The sequence below is a fragment of the Eriocheir sinensis genome, chromosome 45 (assembly GCF_024679095.1).
Source record: "Eriocheir sinensis breed Jianghai 21 chromosome 45, ASM2467909v1, whole genome shotgun sequence".
NCBI classification, from domain to species: Eukaryota; Metazoa; Arthropoda; class Malacostraca; order Decapoda; family Varunidae; genus Eriocheir; species Eriocheir sinensis.
In genome coordinates, this window is record NC_066553.1 from 8,607,066 (window position 1) to 8,635,009 (window position 27,944).

General features: G+C 41.7%; 1 protein-coding gene and 1 long non-coding RNA gene across 5 annotated transcripts in view; one reads left to right on the forward strand and one right to left on the reverse strand.

Moving 5' to 3' along the window:
• Nucleotides 1-160: 160 nt before the first annotated feature.
• On the forward strand, nucleotides 161-20,408 carry LOC126980718 (uncharacterized). The gene is made up of 3 exons (XR_007733471.1): nucleotides 161-298; nucleotides 8,722-8,895; nucleotides 20,199-20,408. It is a non-coding gene; the product is annotated as an uncharacterized LOC126980718 (long non-coding RNA).
• The window catches only part of LOC126980714 (VPS35 endosomal protein-sorting factor-like), a 47,430-nt gene continuing 31,229 nt past the window's right edge, over nucleotides 11,744-27,944 (reverse strand). For 3 of the 4 annotated variants that reach the window (XM_050830899.1, XM_050830900.1, XM_050830901.1), the window contains 8 exons: nucleotides 27,792-27,938; nucleotides 26,475-26,647; nucleotides 26,139-26,301; nucleotides 23,452-23,644; nucleotides 22,418-22,723; nucleotides 20,206-20,306; nucleotides 16,717-16,872; nucleotides 11,744-12,018 (listed from right to left, as the gene is read on the reverse strand). In XM_050830899.1, coding sequence (XP_050686856.1) covers nucleotides 11,935-12,018; nucleotides 16,717-16,872; nucleotides 20,206-20,306; nucleotides 22,418-22,723; nucleotides 23,452-23,644; nucleotides 26,139-26,301; nucleotides 26,475-26,647; nucleotides 27,792-27,938 — 1,323 coding nt within the window. In that variant the 3' untranslated portion in view covers nucleotides 11,744-11,934. Of the gene's footprint in view, nucleotides 12,019-12,330; nucleotides 16,492-16,716; nucleotides 16,873-20,205; nucleotides 20,307-22,417; nucleotides 22,724-23,451; nucleotides 23,645-26,138; nucleotides 26,302-26,474; nucleotides 26,648-27,791; nucleotides 27,939-27,944 lie in introns of all 4 variants that reach the window. The other variant, XR_007733469.1, reaches the window with a different exon arrangement.

The following is a 27,944-nucleotide window of genomic DNA, read 5'->3' on the forward strand; positions in this document are numbered from 1 at the left end:
TGACGTGACTCGTTTCGGGACTCCGAGGCTTCGCGGAGGGTTCGAATCTCGGGCGAAATGTTGGAAAAACAACAACCCACTGCTGGCAATATGTTAGTAGAAAACAAACAGCGACAGGAAAGGGAAATGCAAAAGAAGAAAAAAAGACCAAAGTAAGCTAAAGTGAAAAAGACAAAGGAAAAGCGAAATAGGTCAAAAGAAGAAGAAGACGCAGCAGGGACGGCCAACGCAGCCAAGGCCGGGGTGCATCAGCAGAGCCTTCAATGTCACCAGCGGTAGCGGGGCCCCCAGTGGCTTGGTAAGGACAATTTAACTATCATTGGCCAGGGACATATCAACTGATGCTCCACAGTGACTTTGGTCCATAGCTCGGCCGGATACCTAGTCCATCAAGTGTTGAAAGGTGACGGGGCGATGGCACAGCCCTACCGGACGCCATCTTGACAGGCACAGTTCACTGCCCAGTGCCCACACAGTTAACATCACTCTTGGCCCCTAGTACAGGCGCGTTAATAGGGATCCCACGGAGTTGCAGGAGATCCTAGAGTGTCTTGATACCCCCTGGGCCACTTTCACAGTTCGCCATGAAGGGTTAGTAAGCTTCCAAACCGATAACGAAGACTTCGAAAATTTCTTGTGTAGTGTTTGGTGTTCATATTTAAGTTAAGAAATTTGAGGAAACTATACATAAAATCTCTTGTGTATCTGGTGGTGAGTTGAAAACTTAACTATTATGGAGTTTAGAAGATTGAATTGTTTGGTTCAGACAATTACAAACCCACCGTGTTGGACTGTGAAATTGGATCTAAATCCTTTAGGTCTTATAAGTTACAAGTATCCCATGTTAAAATTCGGTAAAGATTCGTCTTAGGTCCGTGCCAGTATCTCATAATCTACTTTGTGAAACATCAGTATCTCTTCATATATCTTTTCTACAAACCTTCAACAGTCATGGAAACGCTTTGAAAATCCAATTCCAGGACTTTTTTTTTTACTCTTGAAAATAGGGGATAATGTTTACGAAAGCGCGTCGCCTCCTCTGGCGGCGGCCGCGACGACGCTGCAGCCGCCGCAGCCGTAAAATAGCTCGCAGAGGGTTTAGGGTCGGGGAGCATATTTAAACTACTCCAACCGAACTTTACGACCTACTAACGGGGGGGCTGCGCCCCCCTCGACCCCCCCTTCTAGCCAGGGGGGGCTGAACCCCCCCTGGACCCCCCCCACACATGTATATGTGACTTATTTCAACAAGGAGGTATTTCTCGCAACACCGGCTGCACCGTCACCAGAGGAGGCAATGCGCTTTCGTGAACATTATCCCCTATTTTCAAGAGTAAAAAAAAAGTCCTTCAATTGGATTTTCAAAGCGTTTCATGACTGTTGAAGGTTTGTAGAAAAGACATATGAAGAGATACTGATGTTTCATAAGGAAGGTAATGAGATACTGGCACGGACCTAAAACGAATCTTAACCAAATTCGCTTAACCAGTACGAGAAGCATTAGGATTCAGCCAGTCATCGATATAGCCTATCAGGCATGTACCCCAACTGCTCAGTTCTCAGTAATCTCAGCAGTTGGCTTCCAATCCATAATAGCTAGCTATATATATATATATATATATATATATATATATATATATATATATATATATATATATATAGAGAGAGAGAGAGAGAGAGAGAGAGAGAGAGAGAGAGAGAGAGAGAGAGAGAGAGATGGCCAAGCACTGTTTGGGGCATATTCCGGATAATTCCCCCATATTTCTCCTTCAGTTCCCTATGCCTGTTAACAATTATGTTTTATATATTTATATATACATATGTTTTTTTTACAACAAAGGAGACAGCTCAAGGGCACAAAAAAAGGAGAACAGTAATTAATAAAGCCCACTACTCGCTGCTCCTAAAAAGAATCAGGACAATTTACAGTTTCACCCAACCAACGATTTTCTTACATGGTTCATGTTTTTCTGGTGATAGATGTAGTGAAGATGCTGATTAACTCGTGCGTAAGGGATTTGGATAGTATAGGGATGAGCATGAGTAGAAAGTCGTGTGCAGCGGGGCTGTGGGAGTGGGGGAGGCATGCAGTTAGCAAGTTCAGAAGAGCAGTCAGCGTGAAAATAAGGATAGAAGATAGAGAGGCAACATGGCGGTGGAATTTAAGAGGTAGAAGACTATCAGTAAGAGGAGGAGAGCTGATGAGACGAAGAGCCTTAGACTCACTCTGTCCAGGAGAGCTGTGTGAATGGAGCCCCACCACACGTGAGAGGCATACTCCATACGAGGGTGGACAAGGCCCCTGTATATGGATAGCAACTGTGTGGGGGAGAAGAACTGGCGGAGACGGTACAGAACGCCCAACCTCGAGGAAGCTGATTTAGTGAGAGAGGAGATGTGAAGTTTCCAGTTAAGATTTTGAGTTAAGGATAGACCAAGGATGTTTAATGTTGAAGATGGTGACAGCTGAGTGTTGTCGAAGAATAAGGGATAGGTGTTTGGTGGATTGTGTCGAGTTGATAGGTGGAGAAATTGGGTTTTTGAGGCACTGAAGGACACAAGGTTCCTTTTACCCCAATCGGAAATGATAGTAAGATCTGAGGTTAAGCGTTCTGCAGCCTCCAGCCTGGAGTCATGTAATTCCTGTTGAGAGGGTCTTCTGTTGAAAGAAGTTGAATAATACAGAGTGGAGTCATCAGCATATAAGTGGATAGGACAGTTTGTTACGGAAAGAAGATCATTGATGAATAACAGGAAGAGAGTGGGTGATAGAACAGAGCCCTGTGGAACACCACTGTTGATAGGTTTTGGGGAAGAACAGTGACCGTCTACCACAGCAGAGATAGAACGGCCTGCTCACAGGGCTGTTTCTGTACAAGACAACTCTGAGTGAAGGAGACCAAGGGGACAACCATGTAATTCATGGCTGTGGGAAATTAATAAATTCTGTCAGGATGGACTTGGGATGGATAGGGCAGCTGCGTGGGAGCTTGCTATGGGGGACTTTTATGAGTGGAGGCGGTGAGTGAATGAAGTGACATGGCCCCGGGCATTTGCTCCCTATTAGTTTTGGTCTTGGTTTTGGTCTGAGTCTGGTCTTGTTCTTGGTCTCAGAGGGTCTGGTCTTGGTCTTAGTCTCTGACTCAAAATGCCTGGTCTTGACTACAGCTTGTGTGTGTTGTAGGATATGCTTCTATGGAATATTTTTTTTTACCAACCGCGCCCGGTAATTACAATAGCGTCTGCTAGCCACCTCGCCTTCCTCCCTTTATCTGCTGTCCCATCCTTAGGTTACTGGTCTTTTTCAGCCCACTTGATGAAACATTTTCCTCCTTGTGGTTCCCATTTAAATGAAGAACGTATACACACCACAAGAAAGTCTTGTGCATCAATCCAGGACGTAAATGTAAATAAAAATAGCCAAGTGTTTGTGAGTGTCATTACTGACACAGCTTAAGAGGATTAAGGGGGGTTAGGTAGGTTAGGTTAGGTTACGTTGGATTTGGTTAGTGAAATTTGTTCGGCACGCGGTGTGGGACGGCGGAAATACGCAGTGCAGGACGTGACATGGCAGCGGTGGTCCACTACGCAGGCTGGTGTTGCGAGAAGTACCTCCTCGCAGAAATGAGTCGCTCTGCTGTACACCATGCATGCGGACTGGGGGAATACACATTAGGGAAAACATTAATTTGCCAGGTTTTGTTTTAGTTTGTCTACTTGTGATTTTTGTGAGAGGTGAGTGAAATACAGAAACAGTAAGCAAATTGAATCTCTGTGAGCTATTTTGCAGCTGCAGCGGGTGTGCAACTAGTATTATAAAGTCAATCATTTAATGATTCGTGACAGAATCAATTAGCAGATTATTTCATTACACACTGAAAACTACTAAAAAAACAGTTTTGTCTGCCAGTACGAGATTGGTGCACTTGTAAAATTTACCCATACCCGTAACAGTATGGCCCCCCTACAGGACCACACTGCCAACCTGGCAGTCTCAGTGCCTAGCAGTCCGTTGCCAAGTGTGCTGTGCGGCTATATAGACAATGTGAGGACAACATACTCAATAAAGAAAAACTATATATGTATGTTTATTAGGTTCGTTGGTATTGTTATGCGTATGTTAAAATTTCTGCCGCTTATAATGGACTTTCGGCATTAACGGATTAAGTTCCCCCCAAGTAGTCCATTATATTGAGGGTTTACTGTAATGAATAAGCTGATGTTTGTAAACAGTACAAAACAGTCATGGTTGAAACTGGATATGAAAACAAATTAGTGATATTCTGTTATTGGCGGCAACTGTCAACTATATTGCCTCACAGCTACCACATGTCACCAAAGCAGATGGTTCCTTCATTCATTCATCATTTATTCCTTCCTTCTCTCCTTCCTTCCCTCCTTCCACTTCCTACTTCACTTCCTTCCTCCCTTCCTTTCTTTCCTACTTCTGCTCCTTTCTTCCCTTCCTTCATTCCTTCGATCCTTCCCTGCTTTCACTTCTTCGAGTCCTTCCCTCCTTCCCTTCAATCATTCTTCCCTTCCCTCCTTCCCTCCTACTTCAATTCCTCCCTCCTTTCCTCTTCCTTGCTTTCATCCTTCCGTCACCTCCCTTGCTGAAAGTGTTTCGCTGGCATCCTCAAGGCCTGTGGATGCCATCCATTGCCACAAGAGGCTGCTGTTATATTGGAGATGTTTTTATGGTAAGTTTCATATCTCAGAAGGCTTATACCACCTTGAAATTATTTTGGAAAGCAGTTAGCAAAAGAAAGAATGCTTACTACATCTTATAAGCCTCCCTTTGACTAAACAAAGTACCAAAGGCTAGGGCCGACCACCCTTTAAATCCTAAGCCTTCCACAGCGATTATTGTGTATCATACGCGCTTGAGCATAGCCCCCTCGCGGGTGAAGTGAGGCAGGCCGGCGTGAGGGAGCCAGCTGCTCCCGCACACCTTTCAAGCATATGGCCTCTGGTCTTGGTCTCAAAGTCTCTGGTCTTGACTAAAACATGTGTCTGTTATAGGGCAAATTTCCATGGTTTGGAAGTTACCTGGTCTGATCTTTGGTCACTCGATTGTCAACATCACAAAAGTCATCATCATTATCATCATTTCGTTTAACGTCCGTTTTCACTCTTCCTGAGCGGTTGGACGCTTTATGGCTCTCCTCTATTTTATTCTGTCTTCTGCCCGATGCTCATCCAATCCCATCAATGCCAAGTCTTCCTGTATACACCTTCTCCACGTTTTCCTAGGTCTACCAACTGGTCTCCTTCCTTCTACCTCCAATCTCTCCAAAACTCCCAGCACTGTATCCTCCCCTGCACTCTTTACATGTCCAAACCATCAGAGTCTTTCCCTTCTGAGCACTGTTTCCAGGTCTTCTACTCCACATCTGTTAGCTACATCTGCACTGGACACCCTGTCTTGCCACCTGATCCCCGCCATATACCTCAGCATTCTGCAATCACTTGCTCTCAATACCTTCATCAATTTTCTAGTTAGAGCCCATGTTTATGCTCCTTACAACATCACTGATCTAATACATGCTTGGTACACCCCTGCTCTGCTTTTTAGAGGGATGTTACGATTCACAAGTAAACTAGCCACCTCCCTCCACTTTAACCACGCTGCCGCCACTCTTGCTCTCACTGTCCTGAGTGTCCTCTCCACTCCCGCCTCACAGTCCAGAACATCTCTCAAATAACAGAAATGTTCTACCTCATCCAACTTTCCTCCATTCACCTCTAGTTCATCCCTCTCAGTTTCTTGTCCTTGCTGTCTCCTTACACAAGCTGGGCATGTAAAATTTTGCACTCTTACATTTCTGAGGCCTGAGCATCTATGGTGGCACCACTGCCTGCAACATGTGCACAAGACTGAATTTACACCTACTCCCTTCCCACAGCATCCACATGGATATTTTCCTGATTTAATCTTTTCTCTTGCTGCTTTTCCAGTCACCATGTACTTTGTTTTTTCCATATTAATTTTCAAACCTCATTCCTCCATTCCTTCCTTCCATTTATCAAACTTTTCTTTCACTTATTCTGCTGTTTCTGCATTTACTACCAAGTCATCTGCATACAGTAGCTCCCATGGTGCCTCTCCTCTTGCCTCCTTTGTTGCCTCCTCCATTACTGTTATAAACAAGAGAGGGCTAAGGGCAAATCCCTGCTGAACCCCCACTCCAATTTCGAACTCATCTGATGTTCCCACCACTGTTTCCTTTCTCGATTTTGTACCTTCATATAGTCCCATCACCGATTCAACCAATCTTTGTGGTACTCTTTGCTTCAAGTCTTGAAGTATCTGAAAAAATTCAATAACGTCGATTACTCCAATTTCTTTGAATTGCAAACCAACCTAAGAACTAGAAATAACGGTTTACCCATTCAGTTTAGTCGATGTAACACAGACATCGGAAGGAGTTTCTTTTCAAACCGAGTCATCCGTCACTGGAACAATCTTCCTTCAGAAGTAGTAAATGCGAATACTATCAACTCCTTCAAATATAGAATCGACATCTGCTCCTCAATATCGAGGTGCTTTCATCTGCTCGGTGCTTTCATCTGCTCCCAGGCCCCAGGCTGTCGAGCAGATTAAAAATGAGCCAATAGGCTTTCTGTTGCCTGCGTTTCCATGTTTCCATGTTTCTCAATGCCCACCTTATATTTTCCCTTGGTACTCTGTCAAATGACTTCTCTAGATCTACAAAAAACATGATACAATCTCCTCCTCCATAAACCTTTCCTGAAGCCCTCTCATAGTATATATTACTTCAGTTGTTGATCTCCCAGGGCAAAAGCCAAACTGACATTTATCAATTTTTATTATCCTTCTCAGCCTCTTCTCCAGGACTTTTTCGAATACCTTCATGCCATGCTCCAGTAACCTTATCCCCCTAAAGTTACCACATTTCAAAGCATCTCCTTTCCCTTTAAAACTGGGTATAGTGTAGCTTCCTTTCCTTTAATACATCGTTCAACACTTGTCAATTCCACCACTCCTTCCTTTCCTGCTGCTTTTATTAAATCTACTGTTAGCCCTGTAGGTCCTGCTGCTCTACCATTTTTCATTTCATTTAGTGCTTCTTTTACTTCCTCTTCCGTAATTTTTTCTTGTGGGCCTTCTACTTTTTCAGTTTCATTTATTCAATGTTTATTCATTTTCCTCATTTAACAGTTCACTGAAATATTTACTCAATCTTTCCAATATCTTTTCTTTTTCCACCATGATGTTCTCTCCTTCATCTTTTACAAACTTTGCCCCAACTACATCTGCTCTCTATCTTTTTATTTGTTTTGCAATTTTAAACATCTCATTTTTTAAATTTCTCCCTTCTCTCTCCCTCACCCACTCTTCAGTTGCTTTCTTCTTTGCTTTCGCTACCTCTTTTTTTGCCTTTTTTCTTTAAGCTAAGCCTTATGGGACATATATAGTCACTTTTCCCCCTAAAATGAATCATTTATAAAATCTAAATAGCTTTTTCTAAAGGAAATATATAGAGTACTTAAAATTTAATTAAAAGGATTTAATAGTTAAAGCTGTGAAATTTGTTTAGGATTAGAAATGTCAATTTTTGCATTTTTAAGTCTGTGTTGACGTCAAAGCCAAAGTGCCTTGATAGAATAGAGTGAGTGTAGGGCTTTTCCAGGAACATTTTCTTTTTATTTCCTAAAAAATGTGCTCATGACTATGGCCCATATTCTCAATTGCTTTTGGCATAACCATAGAAGCCACAAAGGAGATTAGTTGGGTCCTCATGAGTGTTTTTGACATTCATGGTGCAGAAGCCTTGTCAAACTATCACAGTGCTCATAAACTACCCATGGAAATATCCATAACCTCTATGAAAGTCTAATGGAATCAAATTATGGGGAGGTGGTGGCTTAGTGGTCAGCATGATGGTGTGGTGTTCTTGAAGGCTGAGTGGCCTAAGACTACCCACATGCTGTCCTGAAGACTACCTATCAACCTGGACTCCAAATTCTCTTGGAAAGAGGATCAAAGATAATCTTTGGGGGGCAGCATGAGCCAAGCAAGATGGCGCCACTACAAGACACTTGCCTGTGCCATAACAGGCCAGGGCTGACCACCAGGCCCCACCAAGAAAGGCTACCGGTGCCATAGGTGAAACTTAAAAAATAAAAAAATAAATAAGTAAATAAATAAAAAAGTGGGTACGTGAGCCTGAAAATGTTTGAGAATATAGGCCTTAGCTTGTTTCTTTCTTCAAGTTAAAACAAATTGATCTCCTCTCCTATTTCTTGTGTACATACACCATACTGGCTATTTTCTGTCTCATTAACATTTTTGGCCTTAACATTTAAATTGGGTTTGTGCTTCCTTATTGCTGCTTTCACATCCTCATAAAATTTTCCTACTTCATTGTCATGGTAAGTTGATGTTGCTGCATGAGCTTAAAGTTCATATCTTTGGTTCAGCTTGATAATTATTCTGTTACTCTTTTGTTGATGCTGTAGAATTCCTTTGTATTCCCTACTCGATTTTTATTAATTAAAAATCCAACTCCATGCTGCTTCCTATCAACAAGACCTTTGTAGTATAAGACATTTTCTGTCAGGCAATGCTACAAATACTTCACACATCTTCCTAACCTCACTGAGACTTATGATGTCCCACTTACTATCTTTCAGCTTTTCTTACAAAAGAACAAAGTTGTTCTCACTAGCTAATTCTGTAACATTTTATGTTGCCAGGGTTGAATTCCAAAGGTGTCCTGTTTGTACCAAGAGATTGTTCACACCAAGCTCTGAAGCAGATCTGGCCGCTGCCGTGACCAGTTGCTTGATTGCTGCTGGGGACTGGATGCCACACATTAGAGGTGCATGTCATTGTTGGAAAGGATTGTCCATAAAACACCATCACATCTGGTGAGTTACTTTGTTAACCTTATTTCCTATCTAATAATATCTTTCCAAAAACTGGATAGCAAACACTAATTACCTAAGAATATTTATTTTAGTACCTACATCAACAATAATTTCCTGTTAATCACTTTAATTTTCATGCACTAATTATCCTGTAGTTTATATATATATAAATATATATATATAAATATAAATATATATCTATATATATATATATATATATATATATATATATATATATATATATATATATATATATATATATATATACAGAAAAGGAGACAGTTCAAGGGCATGAAAAACAAACAAATCAATAATGAAAAAAAAGTCCACTACTTACTGCTCCCGAATAGAATACATAGGAGTGGCCAAAAAGAGAGGTCAATTTTGGGAGGAGAGGTGTCCTAATACCCTCCCCTTGAAAGAGTTCAAGTCGTAGGCAGGAGGAAATACAGATGAAGGGAGATTGTTCCAGAGTTTACCAGCTTGAGGGATGAAAGAGTGAAGATGCTGGTTAACTCTTGCATAAAGGGTTTGGACAGTATAGGGATGAGCTTAATTAGAAAGTCGTGTGAGGTGAGGCCGCGGGAGGAGGAGGAGGAGGTATGCAGTTAGCAAGTTCAGAAGAGCAGTTAGCGTGAAAATATCGATGGAAGATAGAAAGAGAGGCAACATCGTGACGGAATTTAAGAGGTAGAAGACTATCAGCAAGAGGAGGAGAGCTGATGAGACGAAGAGCCTTAGACTCCACTCTGTCCAGGAGAACCGTGTGTATGGAGCCCTCCACACATGAGGTGCATACTTCATATGAGGGCAGACAAGGTCCCTGTATATGGATAGCATCTGGGACTGGGAAAAGAACTGGCAGAGATGACACAGAACACCCAACCTCGAGGAAGCTAATTTAGTAAGAGAGGAGATATGAGGTTTCCAGTTGAGATTTTGAGTTAAGGATAGCCTGAGGATGTTTATTGTGGAAAAAGGTGACAGCTGAGTGTTGTCAAAGAATAGGGGATAGGTGTTTGGAAGATTGTGTCAAATTGACAGGTGAAGAATTTGAGTTTTTGAGGCATTGAAGGACACCAGGTTCTTCTTGCCCCAGTCAGAATAATAGTAAGGTCTGAGATTAACTGTTCTGCAGCCTCCAGCCTGAAATCATGTAGTTCCTGTTGGGAGGGTCTGCTATCAAAAGATGTTGAGTAATGCAGAGTAGAGTCATCGGTGTAAGAATAGTTAGGACAGTTTGCTTTGAAAGAAGATCATCAATGAACAACAAAAAGAGAGTGGGAGATGGGACAGAGCCCTGCGGGACACCACAGTTGATTGGTTTAGGGGAAGAAGAGTGACCGTCTACCAAAGCAGAGATAGATCGGCCAGAAACAGGAGATGAAATTACAGAGAGAGGGATAGAATCAGTAGGAGGGTAGTTTAGAATGCAAAGATTTGTGCCAGACTGTCAAAAACTTTTGAAATGTCTAAGGCTACAGCAAAAGTTTCACCAAAACAGCTAAGAGATGACCAAGAATCAGTTGGGAAGGCAAGAAGATTACCAGTTGAACACCCCTTGTGGAACCCATACTGGCAATCGGTTAGGAGGTCAGAAGTGGATAGATGCTTAAAAATCTCCCAGTTAAGGGATTGATTCAAAAGCTTTAGAGAGCCAAGAAAATAAAGCTTTAGGATAGTAAATTTGAGGGATTGGAACAATCACCCTTCATAGGCACTGGCTGTATGTAGGCATACTTCCAGTTATACAAATTGTTTCCAGATGATACAAAGATTATGAGGAAAGTAGAAGCTGAGAATTGTGAAATGCTATAGGAAAATTTAGACAGGATTCACAAATCGAGCTATGTGTGGGAAGAAAATGGTAAGAAGTGAGAATGATTAAAAATGGATATAAGCCTTAAGAAGCTGTGACTGAACTAATCTTTGGAAACTGAACATGTCAGAAGAAAGTACCTGGTAGGGTTGGTCCAGAATGATTTGTCTCCTGAAAACACATACAAGAGATTGGCAGAGAGGCCCATACAGTAAACCCTCGCTTTTACTGACCTCGATATAACAAATTTTGGCTTTAATGAACTTTTACTGCCTTTCTGATATGTTTGGGGATTAACCGAACAAGTTTGGTAATTGCGGGGTTATGTTTGATAGTGGGCTGGCCAAGCATATACACACGTCAGTCAGCATAACATATGTCCAGTGTGTAATTATTGTTTTAATTTCCCTGTATGGGTGTAATATTTGTAATAACTGCATGTAAGTACACACTTTCATCTAATATGATGAACAAACTCTGTTATGTACAGAAATGATTGAAAATGGCGAAGTTCGTTATATACCAAATGTTCGGATCCCGATTTTCAAATATAACGTCACCCTCTTCCCTCAGTTGGCTAGTTAAAACAAGGGTTTACTGCAGTATGTTGACCAACAAAAGAGCATTTTACTACATGAATGAATAAATTATGAAACTGATAGTGGCTGTCATCTATCCCAAGTGTGAATACAATGTGGCAGCAGTGTGGTCTCCACACAAAAAGGAAAATATAACCAAGATTAAGAGAATACAAAGGGCACCAACAAAGTTATTCCCTAACCTGATGGATTTAACGTACAAGGATAGACTGGAAATGTTGGGGTTGCCATCATTAGGAAGAAAAAAGGTGATGTCATTGCAGTGTTCAGGGCAATAAAGGGATAAAGAAGATATGTTTTTGTAGGATAAGGATCAAGAACAGGACATGGAATGAAATTGCAGTAGACAAGATATTTGAAGAAATGTAGTTTTCTACTGATGCATTGAACTGTGGAACAACCTGGATAATAAAAGTCTAGTCCAAAAACAATAATTTAGATATAAATTTTATTAACTGAGACCGAGACGGGACCCCGCAACGCAACTGTATATACACATACCATGACCCATACACACTTGACAAAATATAAAATTAGTAACAATTATCACAGCAGATCATTGTAAATAGTGATGGATTCTGAGGAGTCAGTTGAGCAATGAAAACTATGGTGATTGGTGCGCTATCCTTTGCAGTGCTGGATCAGTTGTGGGAGGCCACTTTTAGCATGTGGAGACTGCTGCATCACCAACTCTCTTACTTGTTTCTGAAAAGGAAAAAAAACATTCAAGATGTGAGAACCGCAAAGTGAACATTACATTATCTTGCAAAAGATAAGTACCAGAACATTTCAGACAATAATGGCAAGTCAGAATAAATACCAAGTTTCTATACAATAATGTTTGGATTCTTTTAAATAATGGATATTTGACTATAAGGAAGCTTCTGGGCACATTTTGGATTGCATTTGTTTACTTCCATCTTTATGACATACAGTCACCTCTCAATTAACACGAGTTTGAATAATGCATTTTTGATTTAACACGAGTTGATATTTAAGGAGATACATTTAACTAACGTGATATGTTCGATTTTACACGAGTTTCCTCGATGACATGACGCTTGATGACGTCACCGCGCAGAGACGCTGTTTATCTCCTCAGTCTGAAGCTAGCCGGCACTGTGAGTGGAATGTTTCTCTGGAATACGTACACTGCATTTTGACCTCTCCTATGGCACCCAAGCGTCCTTCCACCTACTCACAGTCCTTCACATTATTCACTCATCACAATAACTTTGCATCATCTGCAAACAAACTTACATATCTGGACCCTCCATCCACCATATCATTTATATAAACAGCAAACATTATTGGTGCCAACACCGAACCTTGCGGGACTCCACTCATCACAGGGCACCAATTGGAAACCCTGTCCTTGATTTTCGTCCTCATTTCTCTGTTAGTTAGGAAGTCCTCCAGCCACTTAATCAGTCTATCACCCACTCCACCCCTATTTTTAATTTTCCAAATTAGTCTTCTGTGCGGTACTTTGTTGAATGCCTTTTTCAAAGTTAGGAAGTCCTCCAGCCACTTAATCAGTCCATCACCCACTCCACCCCTATTTTTAATTTTCCAAATTAGTCTTCTGTGCGGTACTTTGTTGAATGCCTTTTTCAAATCCAGGTACACTCCATCCGCCCAGCCTTCTCTCTCTTGTATTAAATCTGTCACCCTTGAGTAATAACACAAGTTGGTGACGCAAGATCTCCCTCTCCTGAATCCAAACTGTCAATCTGAGATAATTTTCTCACTTTCTAAGAAATCCGACCACCTATTTTTAACCAGCCTCTCGCATATCTTCGCAACCACACTAGTGAGTGATACTGGTGCATGAACCAACATGCCCCTGGCATATGCTCCCTGTTAGTTAGTTAAGAGTGGCAGAAGATTACCCACATGCTTTCCAGATCTTCATCTTCAATCCTATATTCAGCGTCAAGAGAAGCACCACAGCAGCATGAGACAAACAAGTCATATATCACAGTAGCTACTTCAAATGAAATTCGCTTGTGCCACTGGCTTGGCTGCCACCAGGTTCCCCCCTCACCTCCACCCTCCAAAAAAGTCACCTGTGAAAAGATCTCTGCCACTGCCACAGACAATTATCAAGAATGTTTTAAATCCATGTCAAATTAAATTTTTCTTTTCATAATTATATTAGTTAATAAATCAATGGGGGGATATGCCAGGGGGCACATCCCCTAGCCCACCTTACAACGCAAAGTCTGGGGGTCCCTCCGGGCAAGTCTCAATGCAGGCCCCCTTCCCTTCCAGAGTACCTCGTGGCAGGATCTCTCGGCTTGTTCAAGCCACGAACTCTGTGGGTGTCCCCTTGGCCTCCTCCACTCAGGATTGTCTCTTACAGAGACAACTTGATGAGTAGGATCAGCTTCTGGGTAATGTGCCACGTGCCCATATAGTTGGAGTTTGTGTTGATGGACTATGCAGGCGATATATGTCGAATCAGTCTCACGAAGTAGTCACCAGTTTGACACAAAGTCATTCCAGCGATATCCAATGTTTCTGCGTAGACACTTATTACCACAGGCATCAATCTGCCTCTCCAAGTCCCCATTTAGTGTCCATGTCTCACAGCCAATGAGTAAGACAAGGTGCACAAGGGACTTGAAGATCTGGATCTTTGTCCTTCTGCACAGGTATCGACATTGCCATATACTTGTGCTGAGTGAGTACATAACACTCTGGGCCAAGCCAATCCACCGTAAGACTTCCTGGCGAGACTCACCGTTGTTATGAACTATGCTACCAAGGTGTGAAATTTTCTGAGATCTCAATGTCCTTGCCACACGCATGTACTGTTTCATCTAGCAAGCTTCCAAACACCTGCACCTTGGTCTTGGCCCAGGAGACCTGGAGTTCCAAGGGCTTTACCTCCTCATGCAGTGCCTTGAGACTCATCACTAAAATCATAGCAAAAACAAGGTCATTGACCCTGGTATTGCCAATGGATGCTCCACAACTCTGCCTAGTACCCAGTCCATACAAGTATTGAAAAGTAATGGGGCAAGGACACAGCCCTGCCTCATTCCTGCATTCATGGGAAAGAAGCGGGACAAGCTACCCCCACACTTCACAGCACTCTCGGTCCCAGAATACAGGCCAGTCAGCAATAATTCATAATTACAACAAGTATTTAGTATTACTATTTTCTTAGTAAACCAGCAGATAATAATATACAGGTGCATGAGCCAACCATAGGATGTAGAAGAACAATTTTAAGTAATTTAACCTAATATGGCCTAATTAAACAACTAATTAACTAACAGGGAACATATGTCAGGCGCCGTGTCGCTTGCCTCACCACCTCCCCCGACCATCCCCCCCGAGTTACCTTTTCCATTTCAAGCCCCATAAAAGATTGATGTGGGGGTGGGGAAGGGGGTGTCCAGCTTCTTTCCTGTGAATGCAGGAGTGAGGCAGGGCTGTGTCCTTGCCCCATCACTTTTCAACTGGGTACTAGGCAGAGTTGTAGACCAGAGTCATTGTGGAGCATCTGTTGGCAATACCAGGGCCACTGACTTTGTTTCTGCTCATGATGAGGTAGTCCTTGTTGAGTCACTGGAGATTATAGTGATGGCTCTCAAGGCACTGCATGAGGAGGCAAAACCCTTAGGTCTTAAGATTTCTTGGGCCAAGACCAAGGGACAGGTGTTTGAAGGCCTGCCAGATGAAACAGTACAGTGTATTCATGTGTGTGGCGAGGACAGTGATATCTTGGAAAATTGTACATACACTGGTAACGTAGTTCAAAATAATGGTAGGTCTCATCAGGAAGGCTTATGGCGGATTGGATATGCCCACAGTGTTATGGACTTGTGTGGAAAGAGAAAGATCTGCATCCTCAAGTTGCTTGTGCTCACGATTTAACTCTGGTGTGAGACATGGACACTGAATGATGATTTTAAGGGGCACTTGGTACCAAAGGCACCAATATGCCTCTCCAAGTCACTATTCAGTGTCCATGTCTCACAGACATAGAGTACAACAGGGAGCACAATTTTTTTCTGCCTGCATAGATATCGACAATGTCATATACTTGTGCCAAGTGAATTCATAACACTGTGGCCCAGGTCAATCTGGTAAGTGACTTCTTGGCAATGCCCACTATTGTTATGTACTATGCTGCCATACATGAACAGACTAAACTGTGTAATCCAGTGTCTCTAAACGACTGGACCTTTGTTTTGACTGAGGAGACCTTCAGTCACAGAGGCATCGCATCTTCATGCAGCACTTCGAAATCCATCACCAGGACCTCCAGCGATTCTGTGAAAAGTAACCTTGATGTTGGTGACAGATGCTCTGCACCAACTTAGATCAACAACTTTGCCTACTACCCAGTCCATGCAAGTGCTGAAAAGTGATAAAGCAAGGTGGCACCCCAGCCTCACTCCTGAATTAAAAGGGAAAACTCAGAAATGCTTCCCCCACACTTCACAGCACTCTCAGTCCCAGAGTAAAGGCCAGTCAAGTCAGTAATTCTTGCAGGAATCCCATGGATCTGAAGAATATCCCAGAGTGCCTCATGGTGCACTTAGTCAAAAGTCTACTTGGGATCGACATAGTCTGTGAGCAGCAGCCCCTGTCGAAACTTACATAGTGTTCCACGAGGACATGAAGTGCAAGCATCTCAATTGCTCAGGTCTCTGAATGTAAGGCACTAATGTACGTAGGAACATGTAGACAGAAATGAGAAGAATGTAGGTATTGAAACACATGCTCTGTATAACAACACCGTTGTTTAGGCGAGCTAAGGTTGTTGCTGTTGTTGAGAGTGGTGACAGCTGAAAGGAATTTGCTGAGGTTGACATGGCAAAAACAATCCATAGTTAGCTAGGCTCCCAAGCCTCCACTTAACTGATTCTGATCTAATTACATTATCTTTGTGGTGTTGCTTGTATATGTATCATGCTCTTCGTATTTTCCATGCTCATATGTACAAAGTGTCCTACAAATTTAGGTATATTGCAGGGTATGATTATTCAAGTCAACCCAAGGAAATACTGTAAGGCTACACACGTCTTTATGTTAAACAGTGGTTGTGAAATGTCTGGTGACCTACTTTGCAGTAAACGTTCCAGTAGGGATGGTGGCTCGGTGGTGCCAATTAATTATTGGGCATTAACATTTACTTGTACAGCCTAGGCATGCAGATCTCTACAAAAGATCAACTTTAAATTACTAATTAATATATATTCATAAAATGAAAAGAAACATGTACAAGTGATGTGAGGTACAACATATTCAGCCAAAAATTCTCTAGTATCACAAGGTGGTCTTATATACAAAGTACAATCTGCAGAGTTTAAATGGAACAAGTATTCAAAGAACATGTTGGCTAACTCTCACTGTAACACTATTATAACTTTTGGATATACTCACCACAGTCTGAGAGGGTGTGTACTTTGTCACATAGGACCACATGAGTGCAGCAACATTCATCATGTGAGGATCAGTCAGGTCACCCCAGGTCACTATACACCAAAACAGTTCCAGGGCCACAGGTCCACAGCGCTTCTCATGCACCCCGCCAAGGCCCTGCCAACATGAATGAGATAAGGAATCATTTTATTTGTTGAGGACCAAGTTTTCCTTCCTTGATTTTTTTTCTGTAAATTTTCTATAAATTGTTTGATAATCTGTAATTTCTACATTTTCAGCCTAACAGCTGCAATCACGAGAGAGAGAGAGAGAGAGAGAGAGAGAGAGAGAGAGAGAGAGAGAGAGAGAGAGAGAGAGAGTGTGTAAAAGGAAAAAAAAGAAAGGCAGAAATATACAGGAAGTGAACGAGGGCAAACACCACATGAATAACCAGGATGCCGGCCAGCCATGGACACAGACAGACTTAACAATAACCACAGTGAAGACGTGCAGGTACTGCACTCGTAAGGGACACACTACTGTGGCTTGCTACACTAGGACTGCTGACCTGAGACAGGAACGTCTCCTTCGACAAATCCTAATGGAGGAAAGGTATTTGGCCACTATCCTCCCGTCAGCACCATCACAGCCTCAGCCCACCCACTTCTTCCACAGCCTGGGAACTGGGGTCACATCCCTAACTGGCAGTGAACCCTGACACCCCCAGTCAAGCCCTAGAACACACCACCACATCACCCCTGCCTTCAACTATAGATCATCTCCGCCAATGTTTGTGGTCTCTGAATGAACATTGGAGACCTGACCCACAATGTTATAGTAGGATATCAATGTATTATTATTATTTAATATCACCACGAATTAGGCATACAATTGTCAATGGAAAAAAAACCACAACAGATAGATCACGCCACCTTATAGGAATGTCGTCCGTCAGTGTTTACCGTCTCAGTTTTGTATACTTCCCATTCCACGCCGCTGACGCTCATCATCGCCATCACCGTCATCAGCCGCCCGTCAGCTGTTCAGGGCCGGGGCTGTCAGCACATGTGCGCTTGGCCACCCATTCAGGTGGCCAAGCACAAGATGTCGACGGTTTTAAATTTTCCCCATAAAGGCAGACACCCACTATATGATGCGTCCTGTCCGGCGGCAGAAAAGTGGGTGGAGCTAGAGGCCATGAGGCAGTGTGGGTGGGTGAAATTTGTGCGGCGCGGCCTCACGACACAGCCCGATGGCCTTCTGTTTAGGGTTCTGACGTTTCTAAAGCCGGTGTCACACTGGACAAATTTAGCCAGCAACAGGCAGAATGTCCGTTGCTAGGTATTTGTCCGTTGAGATTTTGTGGTCCGTTAAATCCGAAATCCATTAAATCGGGGTCTGTTAAATCGAGGGTCGAGTATATATATATATATATATATATATATATATATATATATATATATATATATATATATATATATATATATATATATATATATATATATATATATATATATACGCACACACTCAACATATATGTATTCATAAATAACATTGATTATTATTATTCTGCATAGGCTATAAAAGCAGCAGTATCTCCTTGTATTAGCACTACGTACTTGCAGCGTTGACAACACTGTCTCAAGGTCGTCACCATAGCAACGAGTGAGCTGTATGTATCACCCCTGTCGTCTCCCCCTACCTCCTTCCATTCACCCCACTCCCTACCACAGCTTCAAATACTGCCATAAAAACAATTTTATGATGAAAAAAACTAAGAAATATGCAGGATACAATAAGTTTTGCTTTTCAGAAATGTGTATTGAAGTGTATATGACACGTTTCTATGCTTTAGGTATGATTTATGGAAAGTCAATCGCTTGCTAATTTAGCCGTGTCAGATGAGGCACTAGTATCACAGTACAGCAGTTTACGGGTTAAGAAAGGTGACAGAAAACCACTGGTAATTATGGGCCAATTAGATCAATGTCCATCGTGGATAAGTTACCCGAGATTATCAAAATGGAATTACTTAGAAAGCCATTCACTAATACGAGATTCTAAGAACTGATTCTGAAACAACAGATCTTGCTTTTTTTTTTTTTTTTTTACATCAAAGGAGACATCTCAAGGGCACAAAAAAGTAAACATTAATAAAAAAGCCTACTGCTGCTGCTCTAAAAAGAATCCAAAGAGGTGGCCGAAAGATAGGTCAGTTTCGGGAGGAGAGGTGTCCTGATACCCTCCTCTTGAAAGAGTTCAAGTCGTAGGCAGGAGGAAATACAGATGAAGGAAGATTGTTCCAGAGTTTACCAGCGTGAGGGATGAAAGAGTGAAGATGCTGGTTAACTCTTGCATAAGGGGTTTGGACAGTATAGGGATGAGCATGAGTAGAAAGTCGAGGGGGAGGCATGCAGTTAGCAAGTTCAGAAGAGCAGTCAGCGTGGAAATATCGATAGAAGATAGAAAGAGAGGCAACATTGCGGCGGAATTTAAGAGGTAGAAGACTATCAGTATGAGGAGGAGAGCTGATGAGACGAAGAGCCTTTGCCTCCACTCTGTCCAGAAGAACTGTGTGAGTGGAGCCCCCCCACACATGAGATGCATACTCCATACGAGGGCGGACAAGGCCCCTGTATATGGACAGCAACTGTGCAGGGGAAAAGAACTGGCGGAGACGGTACAGAACGCCCAGCCTCGAGGAAGCTGATTTAGTAAGAGATGAGATATGAAGTTTCCAGTTGAGATTTTGAGTTAAGGATAGACCGAGGATGTTTAGTCTTGAGGAAGGTGATAGCTGGGTGTTGTCAAAGAATAGGGGATAGTTGTTTGGAAGATTGTGTCGAGTGGATAGGTGGAGAAACTGTGTTTTTGAGGCGTTGAAGGACACCAGGTTCTTCTTGCCCCAATCGGAAATAATAGTAAGGTCTGAGGCTAAGCGTTCTGCAGCCTCCAGCCTTGAGTCGTTAAGTTCCTGAAGGGTGGGTCTTCTATTAAAAGAATTTGAATAATGCAGAGTGGAATCATCGGCGTAGGAATGGATAGGACAGTTCGTTTTGGAAAGAAGATCATCAATGAACAACAGAAAAAGAGTGGGAGATAGGACAGAACCCTGTGGGACACCACTGTTAATAGATTTAGGGGAAGAACAGTGACCGTCTACCACGGCAGAAATAGAAATGCTTGTCAAGAAATTACCTTTTCTCAGTGTACAATGCATCCAAATGATTGGATATTGTTCATCTGGATTCACAAAAGGCAGCTGATAAGGTTCCACAGACTAAATTACTTCACACAAAGTTATTTTGCCATATCTGAGCTGGAAGCTTAACAATAAGGAAAATGGGTAAAAAAATTAGTAGTAATCTCGACACCAGCTGAGTATTTTATCGGGTAAATGAGTTTTGACAATGGATTTCTCCATCACTGTCTGCAGTCAGCACAGTGCAACTGTGGTGGTTGAAGGCCAACTGTATATTCTAAACATGAGATGCTTTTTCCAGAACATACCTGCAAGTGAGTCACAACATCTTGCAGCAGCAATGTTGACAGCGCATTTCCTTCCTGCTGGACCCGTGAATCCCCCCCATACAAGGAGTCGTTGCCTTCAACTGTAAGAAATTATATTACAAATGAAATAACAAATTGTTACTTTTATATATCCTACAATATGTATACTCATGTAGAACTAAATAAAAATATAGAGAAGTGCATTTTTGTCCTACTCTGGCCACAGAAAAAGGGTAACATAATCATGATGATTATGACATTTTCACCATAAACCTCTTGAAGAATATTGGAGATGCTGTTTCAACTTTTCATCTGCATCATCTGCAGTCTTTCCTCTAATTTCCATTCAATGGAATGCTCTCTCTCCTCTAAGTCTCACCTTTTCTTAACCAACACAGGTTTCTGAAGCTACTGGGAAAAATCTCTGTTCTGTTCCCTCTTACTATACCTGCTTTAAATTTCAGTCCAAAGCTGGGTGCTGCATCTATGTATGCAACAATATCACTGCTCTCATGCCCACAACCTTGATTCTTCTGAATTTTCCATTATCTGGCTATGATGATTTCCATTCCAATATTAAATAACTATGCTGATCTCACTTAATTGTACCAACTCTTGAAATTTTTTAACTTTAAATTCCAAAGTGGAGCACATCTTGGCTTTCCTTTGCTAAAAAGTCCATCTTAGGAAATTTCATTCCTCACCACCAGCTTTAGCTCATCCTCTTTCACGGACCAGCCTGGTGAACCATCCTACAATATTAGTCTCCTTAATGATCTGTAGTAGTTGGTTCAGCACCCTACACATATTTCTCACTGCCTGAAAAAAGAATGCCTAACACTAGATTTCCTAACCTCTAATCTTTCAGCTTATTCAAGTTAAACTGTTCTCTCCACTGGACTACTCCACTGCAGTAGTGGTGGTTTTGATATTATGCTTCACCTTTGTGGGATGACCTGAGGTTGTACTTTTCAGATTTCCCATGAAGTGATTACTATTTCCAGGTCAGAGACCCCACTGTCGTGCCCAGTGCATTACAGAGGTAATTGCCTCTGGGATGGAGGCACACATTCCATGTACTTTCTCTTCTCATGCTAAAAAGTCCTGACTCAATCATGCTTGTTCTTGTGCTATCAAAGATAGAAAGGCAGCTCGCAAAATGTACCTTTTATTAATAATGATCTTTATTTCTCTGCCTGGAATTGTGCCAAATCTATTCATTGCCTTAACAAACCAAAACCCCCGTTCAACTAGCATCTTCATGCTTTATCCCTTTCACTGGTAAACTTTGGAACAGCCTTCCTTTGTCTATATTTCCTCCTGTCTACAACTTACACAGCCTTCAGGAGGAGAGTACCAAGGTCTCTCTCCAAGCAATGTTGAATTTTAAAATTGGATGTTGTTCTTTTGCTTTTGGGGAGCAGTGTCAGAGCAGATTTTTTTTCTGTATTTTTTTTCTCTTTCCATGTAGAAATAAAATCTCAGAATCATATTTAACCCTTTCATTGCTAAACGCTCGCAGCGAGCATTTGCTAGTGGCGCTAAATGCTCGCTGCAAGCTCCACCCGCACTCAAATCTCCCACGTATAAGAGTGTTCAACACTAATTCTCACCACACAGGATTACCAATTAAGTGGATTCTTCACTAAATTTGGTGGAAAATCATATCAGCCCAGCGCGGCAAATCTACGGACGAGTAACTGGTGGATGTTCTTGCCCAATATAGCGGCATTTTTGCATAGCTTCACCCATCACCTGACTGATTCTTTGACCAAATAGTTGTAAATATTGCAGTTGGCAATACTCCCTTGCCAGAATCTGAAGAAAAGATGTCCACAGTTCCCTCAATATGGCTGATCATCCCACATGCACCGACATAAGTGTTAACATTCAACACTCCCTGAACATGTATATACGTTCGCAAGAGAGGCATACATAACCGACTCCTATAGATCTGGACCTCCTCTTTCCAATGGTGTTTTTGGTTTTTAGCTGTGATGAATAGTTTTTGAGATACAGAGATTAAAAGAGACCCCCCATTGGTCTGCCTGACTGTGCCTGAGGGGATAGTCACGTCCGCACCGTGCGCAAGGAAAGGGTTAATGCCTGACAAAGTCTATGGAATATCAAAAGAACCTAGTGATAAAATTTAAACACCCAATACAAGTGACGGGAGAATGAGAAATACTTAAAAAAAACTTGTTAGGCTTACCAGAGCGGATATGATACGGCAGCTCATCTTGAGATGCTGCCGAGAGTGCATGTAACAATAAAATTGACAGGAAGGCTTGAGTATCTGTTTCTTTCGGCCACTGAAATGAGCGGACAGCATTTGTGAGTCCTCGAAGCAAGTACAAGGGTGGTGAGGCATCTGGTGGGTCTGGCGTGGCAATCAGAGTTGAGGCCAAGTTGGCTACCAGAGTGCGGAGAACATCAGATACACTTCCTCCCACTTCTGAGTCTTGTGAACAGGCTACTTCTAGTAATTCCCTGATGGCTGCTTTCATGCATGCATCTCCTGGACAAAAATAAAAAAATATATGAATAAAAAAAAAATCCATAAATAAAATATAAATTAATACATAAATAGAACAAATAAATTGATACAAATAAGATAAATGATAATAAATTTATTGAAATCTTCAATTCTGCAACTACAGTACACACACGCTATCATTGGAATTTTCATATGACCAGTAGTTCTTGAGAAAATGGAGGATAACTGTATTTTTCTATCTATTCTGTTCTCTCCAGTAGAAGAACTAGCTCAAGGGCAGCAAACAAAACACAATGGGCAGGTCAAGGCAGTCAAAATAGAACTCAATTTTGTCTGGAATTGAGTTTTCATAATAATAACAAACATGACTATTAGTGCATCTATTTGCTGTCTGGAAGAACTTTGCCAGACGCAATAATAATCATAATAAATACCACTAAGTCTCTCTCCCTAACACACTCTGCTGGAGTTTTTTTCACCTGGGGGGGGGGAGACACACACACACACACACACACAAAAAAAAAATAAATAATAAAAAAAAAATAAATAAATAAATAAATAAATAAAAAATAAATAAATTAATAAAAGGAACAAACAGGATGCTCATATATCAAGTCATCGCTCGTAAACCAAGGCATTTTTTGTGGGATTTTTTTGCTCGTAAATCAAAACACTCGTAAACTAAGGCACTCGTAAACTGAGGTTAGACTGTACTCATGCAATACTCTCAGCAACAGTAAAATACTCACCTTGTCCCAGGCAGTTGTTCATGAGGGCAACATTCCCTGAGAGGAGGTAAAGTCTGAGGCGAGTGGCAGCAGAGGTGAGTGAGGGCACTGTGATGAAGCAATAGGCAGCACATGCACGCACAAATGCTGCTGTCTTGCCTGAGTGCTGGCCGTGAACCACTTGCCATGTGGCCACAGCAAGCTGGCACACACACTGCACAAAACAATATTTAATTAGAACATCAATAAAATTGATACCATATGACTCTGTAGGTGGGGTCACACTGGGCAAAAATTAATGAGCAACAAGCTTGTTTGGTGAGAATTTACTTGTTGGATACCAGTTCAAAGGTTTTGGCTGGTGAGTTTGGCTCCCCATCAAGGCAGAGCACTACTCAGCAAGGAACAGAGAATCAGCCAAATGAATTACTTTAGTGCACTGTGGTTTAGATAATATAAAATGTTCCATGTAGTGTGGTGATATATACGTAATGCATTAATACTAACTACGTACTAAGCGTTTCAGAGGCTGTGAGGCATCGTTTTTTGCAGATATCTTCTATACAAACTGTTGCATTAGTATGGTATTTTGGCTCAGCTTTTTTGACACCTTGTCATATTTTATGGCAATAGAGTGCACTGCCAAATGTGGTTAATTAAGGCGCTTACTTGAGAGAGAGAGAGAGAGTGTGTGTGTGTGTGTGTGTGTGTGTGTGTGTGTGTGTGTGTGTATTTACCTAGTTGTAATTTTACAGGGCCTGAGCTACGCTCGTGTGGTCCTGTCTCCATATCTGTACTTGTCTAGTTTTTCCTTAAAGTTGTGCACACTTCGCCGATACTACATCTTCACTTAGTCTGTTCCAAGCGTTAGAACTCATTGCAGTCTAAGGTGGTCTCCTTTATTTTTTCCTTGGTCTCCTGTTTATGCACATTTTTGGTTTCATCTTTCCAACACTCTTGGTACTAATTTGCTCTACAGACTCCAATTTTTTAGCAGCCTCAGCCCTTGTGTTATTATCAAAGTTCATGACGATAATTATATATTATTACCTCCATTTGTGAATCTTGAATCAGTTATTTGAATGCCATTCAATGCCTGGGAGACTTCATCCTTCATGTTGCCTTCTTTTCCTGTGTAGAAGCTTTCACAGCTAGGAGATTCTTCTTGACTTTCCTGTCTCTCTTCGCCACAGCCCAACTAAGTGCCTGGTCGGCTCGAAGGGCGTCAGCAACTGACCCCAGGCCCTCCTGCACCTTCTCAGCCCTTGATTCAACTTCATTTTTAGCCACACATATTTCTTTAGATAATTCTTGCTTGAATTCATCCAATTTCTCCGCAATTCTGGTAGCCAGAGATGCTTTATGGAGGCATGGGGTGCAAATCCAATTAATTTTAGGTATATTCTCCTGCTTAATTCCAGACAAATGAGCACACTTCACATGACACCATTAAGGACACAAACAGCATCCAATCCACTTCTCGCCTGTGAAATCCTCACAAACGTAACACAAATCCCTCAGGCCCCTGGCCCTGCCAGCCATGTCGACACAGCACTTTCCTCGTTGAGCAAGAAGCAACACACATCTGATCACGACCACGACCATCAAAATATTAATAAAGGCAGCAACACAATTTCATACAATTGTTTCCCAGAGAATCATTGTGTGATGACATTACATGAGTCCAAGATCTGAGCTGGGTGGAAGACCTGCCTACATAAGCCTTGATTACAGGAAAAAATGCAACAAATCTTACAGAGGAGGTAGTAAGTGTCATGCTTGGGTCTATTTATATGTACAGTAAACCCCCATGATATCGCGGTTCAGTTTTCGCGGTCCTGGTATTTCGCATTTTTTTCTGTAAGACCTATTAATTTTGATATCAAGTATATTTTCGCCATTTTCCACCATTCCGCAGCATTGTTTATGAGTTTAAATCTCGCACATCACAATAGAATGGCCGTACGTACCGATTCAGCCAATCAGAGCATCGGTATTGTTTTCTTGGCCGCTGATTGGCTGTTGTGTTCTAGAAGCATCTCGCTGCTTCGCATCTCGCAGGGAGAGAAGCTGTTCGCCTTGTTCTGTCTCAGTTCCACATGTCACCCTACAGTGTACAGTGTTCCGCATAACAAGGATGCCACCCAAATGCCCATCATCTAAGGCTTCTGGTGAGCCAAAGAAGAGGAAGTTCCTGATGATTTAGGAGGTGAAACTTCTCGATATGATAAAGGAAGGACAGAGTTACGCTGCCATAGCCCGCCAATACGGTATGAATGAGTCAACAGTTCGCTACATCATGAAGGATGAGAATAATATTGTTTTAAAAGTGTGTTTAAAGACCTTAAAATGGTTTTAAAAGTACCTTAAAAGTAATAAAAACATGCCTAGGGTGTATTTAAATAGAGTACATGCCTAGGGTGTATTTAAATAGTATTTCTATTTCGCGGATTTTTACTTATCGCGGCTGGGTCTGGAACGTAACCCCCGTGATGGAGGGGGGATTACTGTATCTGATACTGTTTGCTGCTCAAGCTCATAAATTTTGGCCCACTGTCAAGTTTTTTAAATATCTAATACATATACATTCATCACCACTAAAATGGATGGATTCTTGAATTCTGACTTGTTTAGACACTTAATATAAACGATTATGAAGTATAAAAATAATTGTTAACAAGGTTATGGTTGTACCACATGAAATTTACCTGAATGAGGGCAGCCAGGACAGAGTCGAGGTTTGAGAAGGCTGCTCTGGCATTAACATAGAAATCAAGCTGCTGTTCAAAGTCTCTTCCAAAATTAACTTGTCGAATGAAAGAAATGATCAGCTGAGACAACTGCCTCCTTTCATCATCTGTTGTCAAGGCACTGAAAATTAAGATAATTAAATAGATGTTCAAACTAAGAATAAACGGACCTATTCAAATCATACAAAGCACATTACTTTGTTAAACTATATTACCACGTTTAAATAGTTCCCCTAAAATTAAATATTCCATACAGGCCTGTAACTGTGATTTGTTTGGCTGGCTGCTACTCACTTTATGGAGTCATGCAGGGCACCACAGAAAGTGAGGAGGTGCTGAACTAGTGCTGGGTCGGTGATGTGCCCAGGGTGATGGCTCAGCAGGGCCTCCACCACTCCACGAGTTACTCCATCCCCAGTACTCACACTATCACGCTGGAACACACTCAGCAGGCCAAGGAAGTTGGTCTGCAGGGCAAAAGTTTATAAACAAATGGAAAATTCAGCAACTATGTCCATACCAATTTTTACCAAGAAAAGATGGACTTAAGGAAGACCTTCAGGAACCAATTATTTTTCTAAAGTGGGGACTGCATGTAATTGTCTTGTATGGAAAAAGGTGTCCCAAATTCAGGTCTTGTGTTATATAAAAATTCTTAAATTGAGCTAGGGTGGCAAGGTGTATTTAGAAAGGCTGTGGGAAGGGCAGAGACATGCAGTTGGTGAGTTCAGAAGAGCAGGTAGCATGAAAATATTGATAAAAGATACAAAGGAGAGCAACAATGCTGTATAAATTAGGTAGAAGAATCATAAGAGGAGGGGAACTAATGAGGCAAAGAGCCTTTGACTCAGCTCTGCCTAAATCAGCTGTTTGGGTGAAACCCCCACACATGAGGTGTATACTCCATACAGGGGCAGATTAGGACCTTGTATACAGTTAGCAGCTGAAAGAAGGATGGTAATTGGAGAAAATACAAAATGCTTAACCTCAAGGAATCTGATATACCAAGAGATATGAAATTTTTAGTTAAGATTTTAAACTGGGGGAGGAAATAGGGACTGTTGTATGTCATCAAAGAATAGGAAACAGACATCTGGAAGGGTGTATCAAGTTGTCAGGTGGAGAAAGAGTTTGAGGTATTGAAGGACAAAGATCCTTCTGCCACTTTTAGAAATATTAGCAAGGTCAGAAGTTAATTATTATGTAGCATTCATCCTTGAGTTATATAATTTCTGCTGTCTTGAGTTGAAAAAAGTGGAATAATGCAGTCATCAGCATAAGAATAGATAGAAAAGTTTATTTTAAAATCATTAATGAACTATAAAGACAGGGTACTAGAACACAGCCCTGTGGAACACCATTGTTTATAGGCTTAGCAATCAAACATAAACTGTCTAGTACAGCAGAAATAGAAAAGTTAGAAGGAAAATTGAAGATGAAAGTTCAGAGAGGAATACATCTGTCGCAGGGTAATTTAGAAAGCAGATTGTGCTCTACCTTGCACCAATATTCAACTTATTTCTAACATAGGTCAGTTTCATTTTCTATTCTGACTACCAGAAAATCCTGGGTAGCTGTTGCTGCTTATGATAACTAAACTGGGGTACTCACCATAGAGAAGAGTGAATGGGGGTCTGTTGAGTTGGTGAGCGCTGTGGACACCAGTGTGAGCAAGGCAGAGTAATGCATCTGCTCCTGGGTTCGCTCTGCTCCAACATGCTTGAGAACATCTCCAAGTAGGGTGTTCACCTCAATAGACTAGAA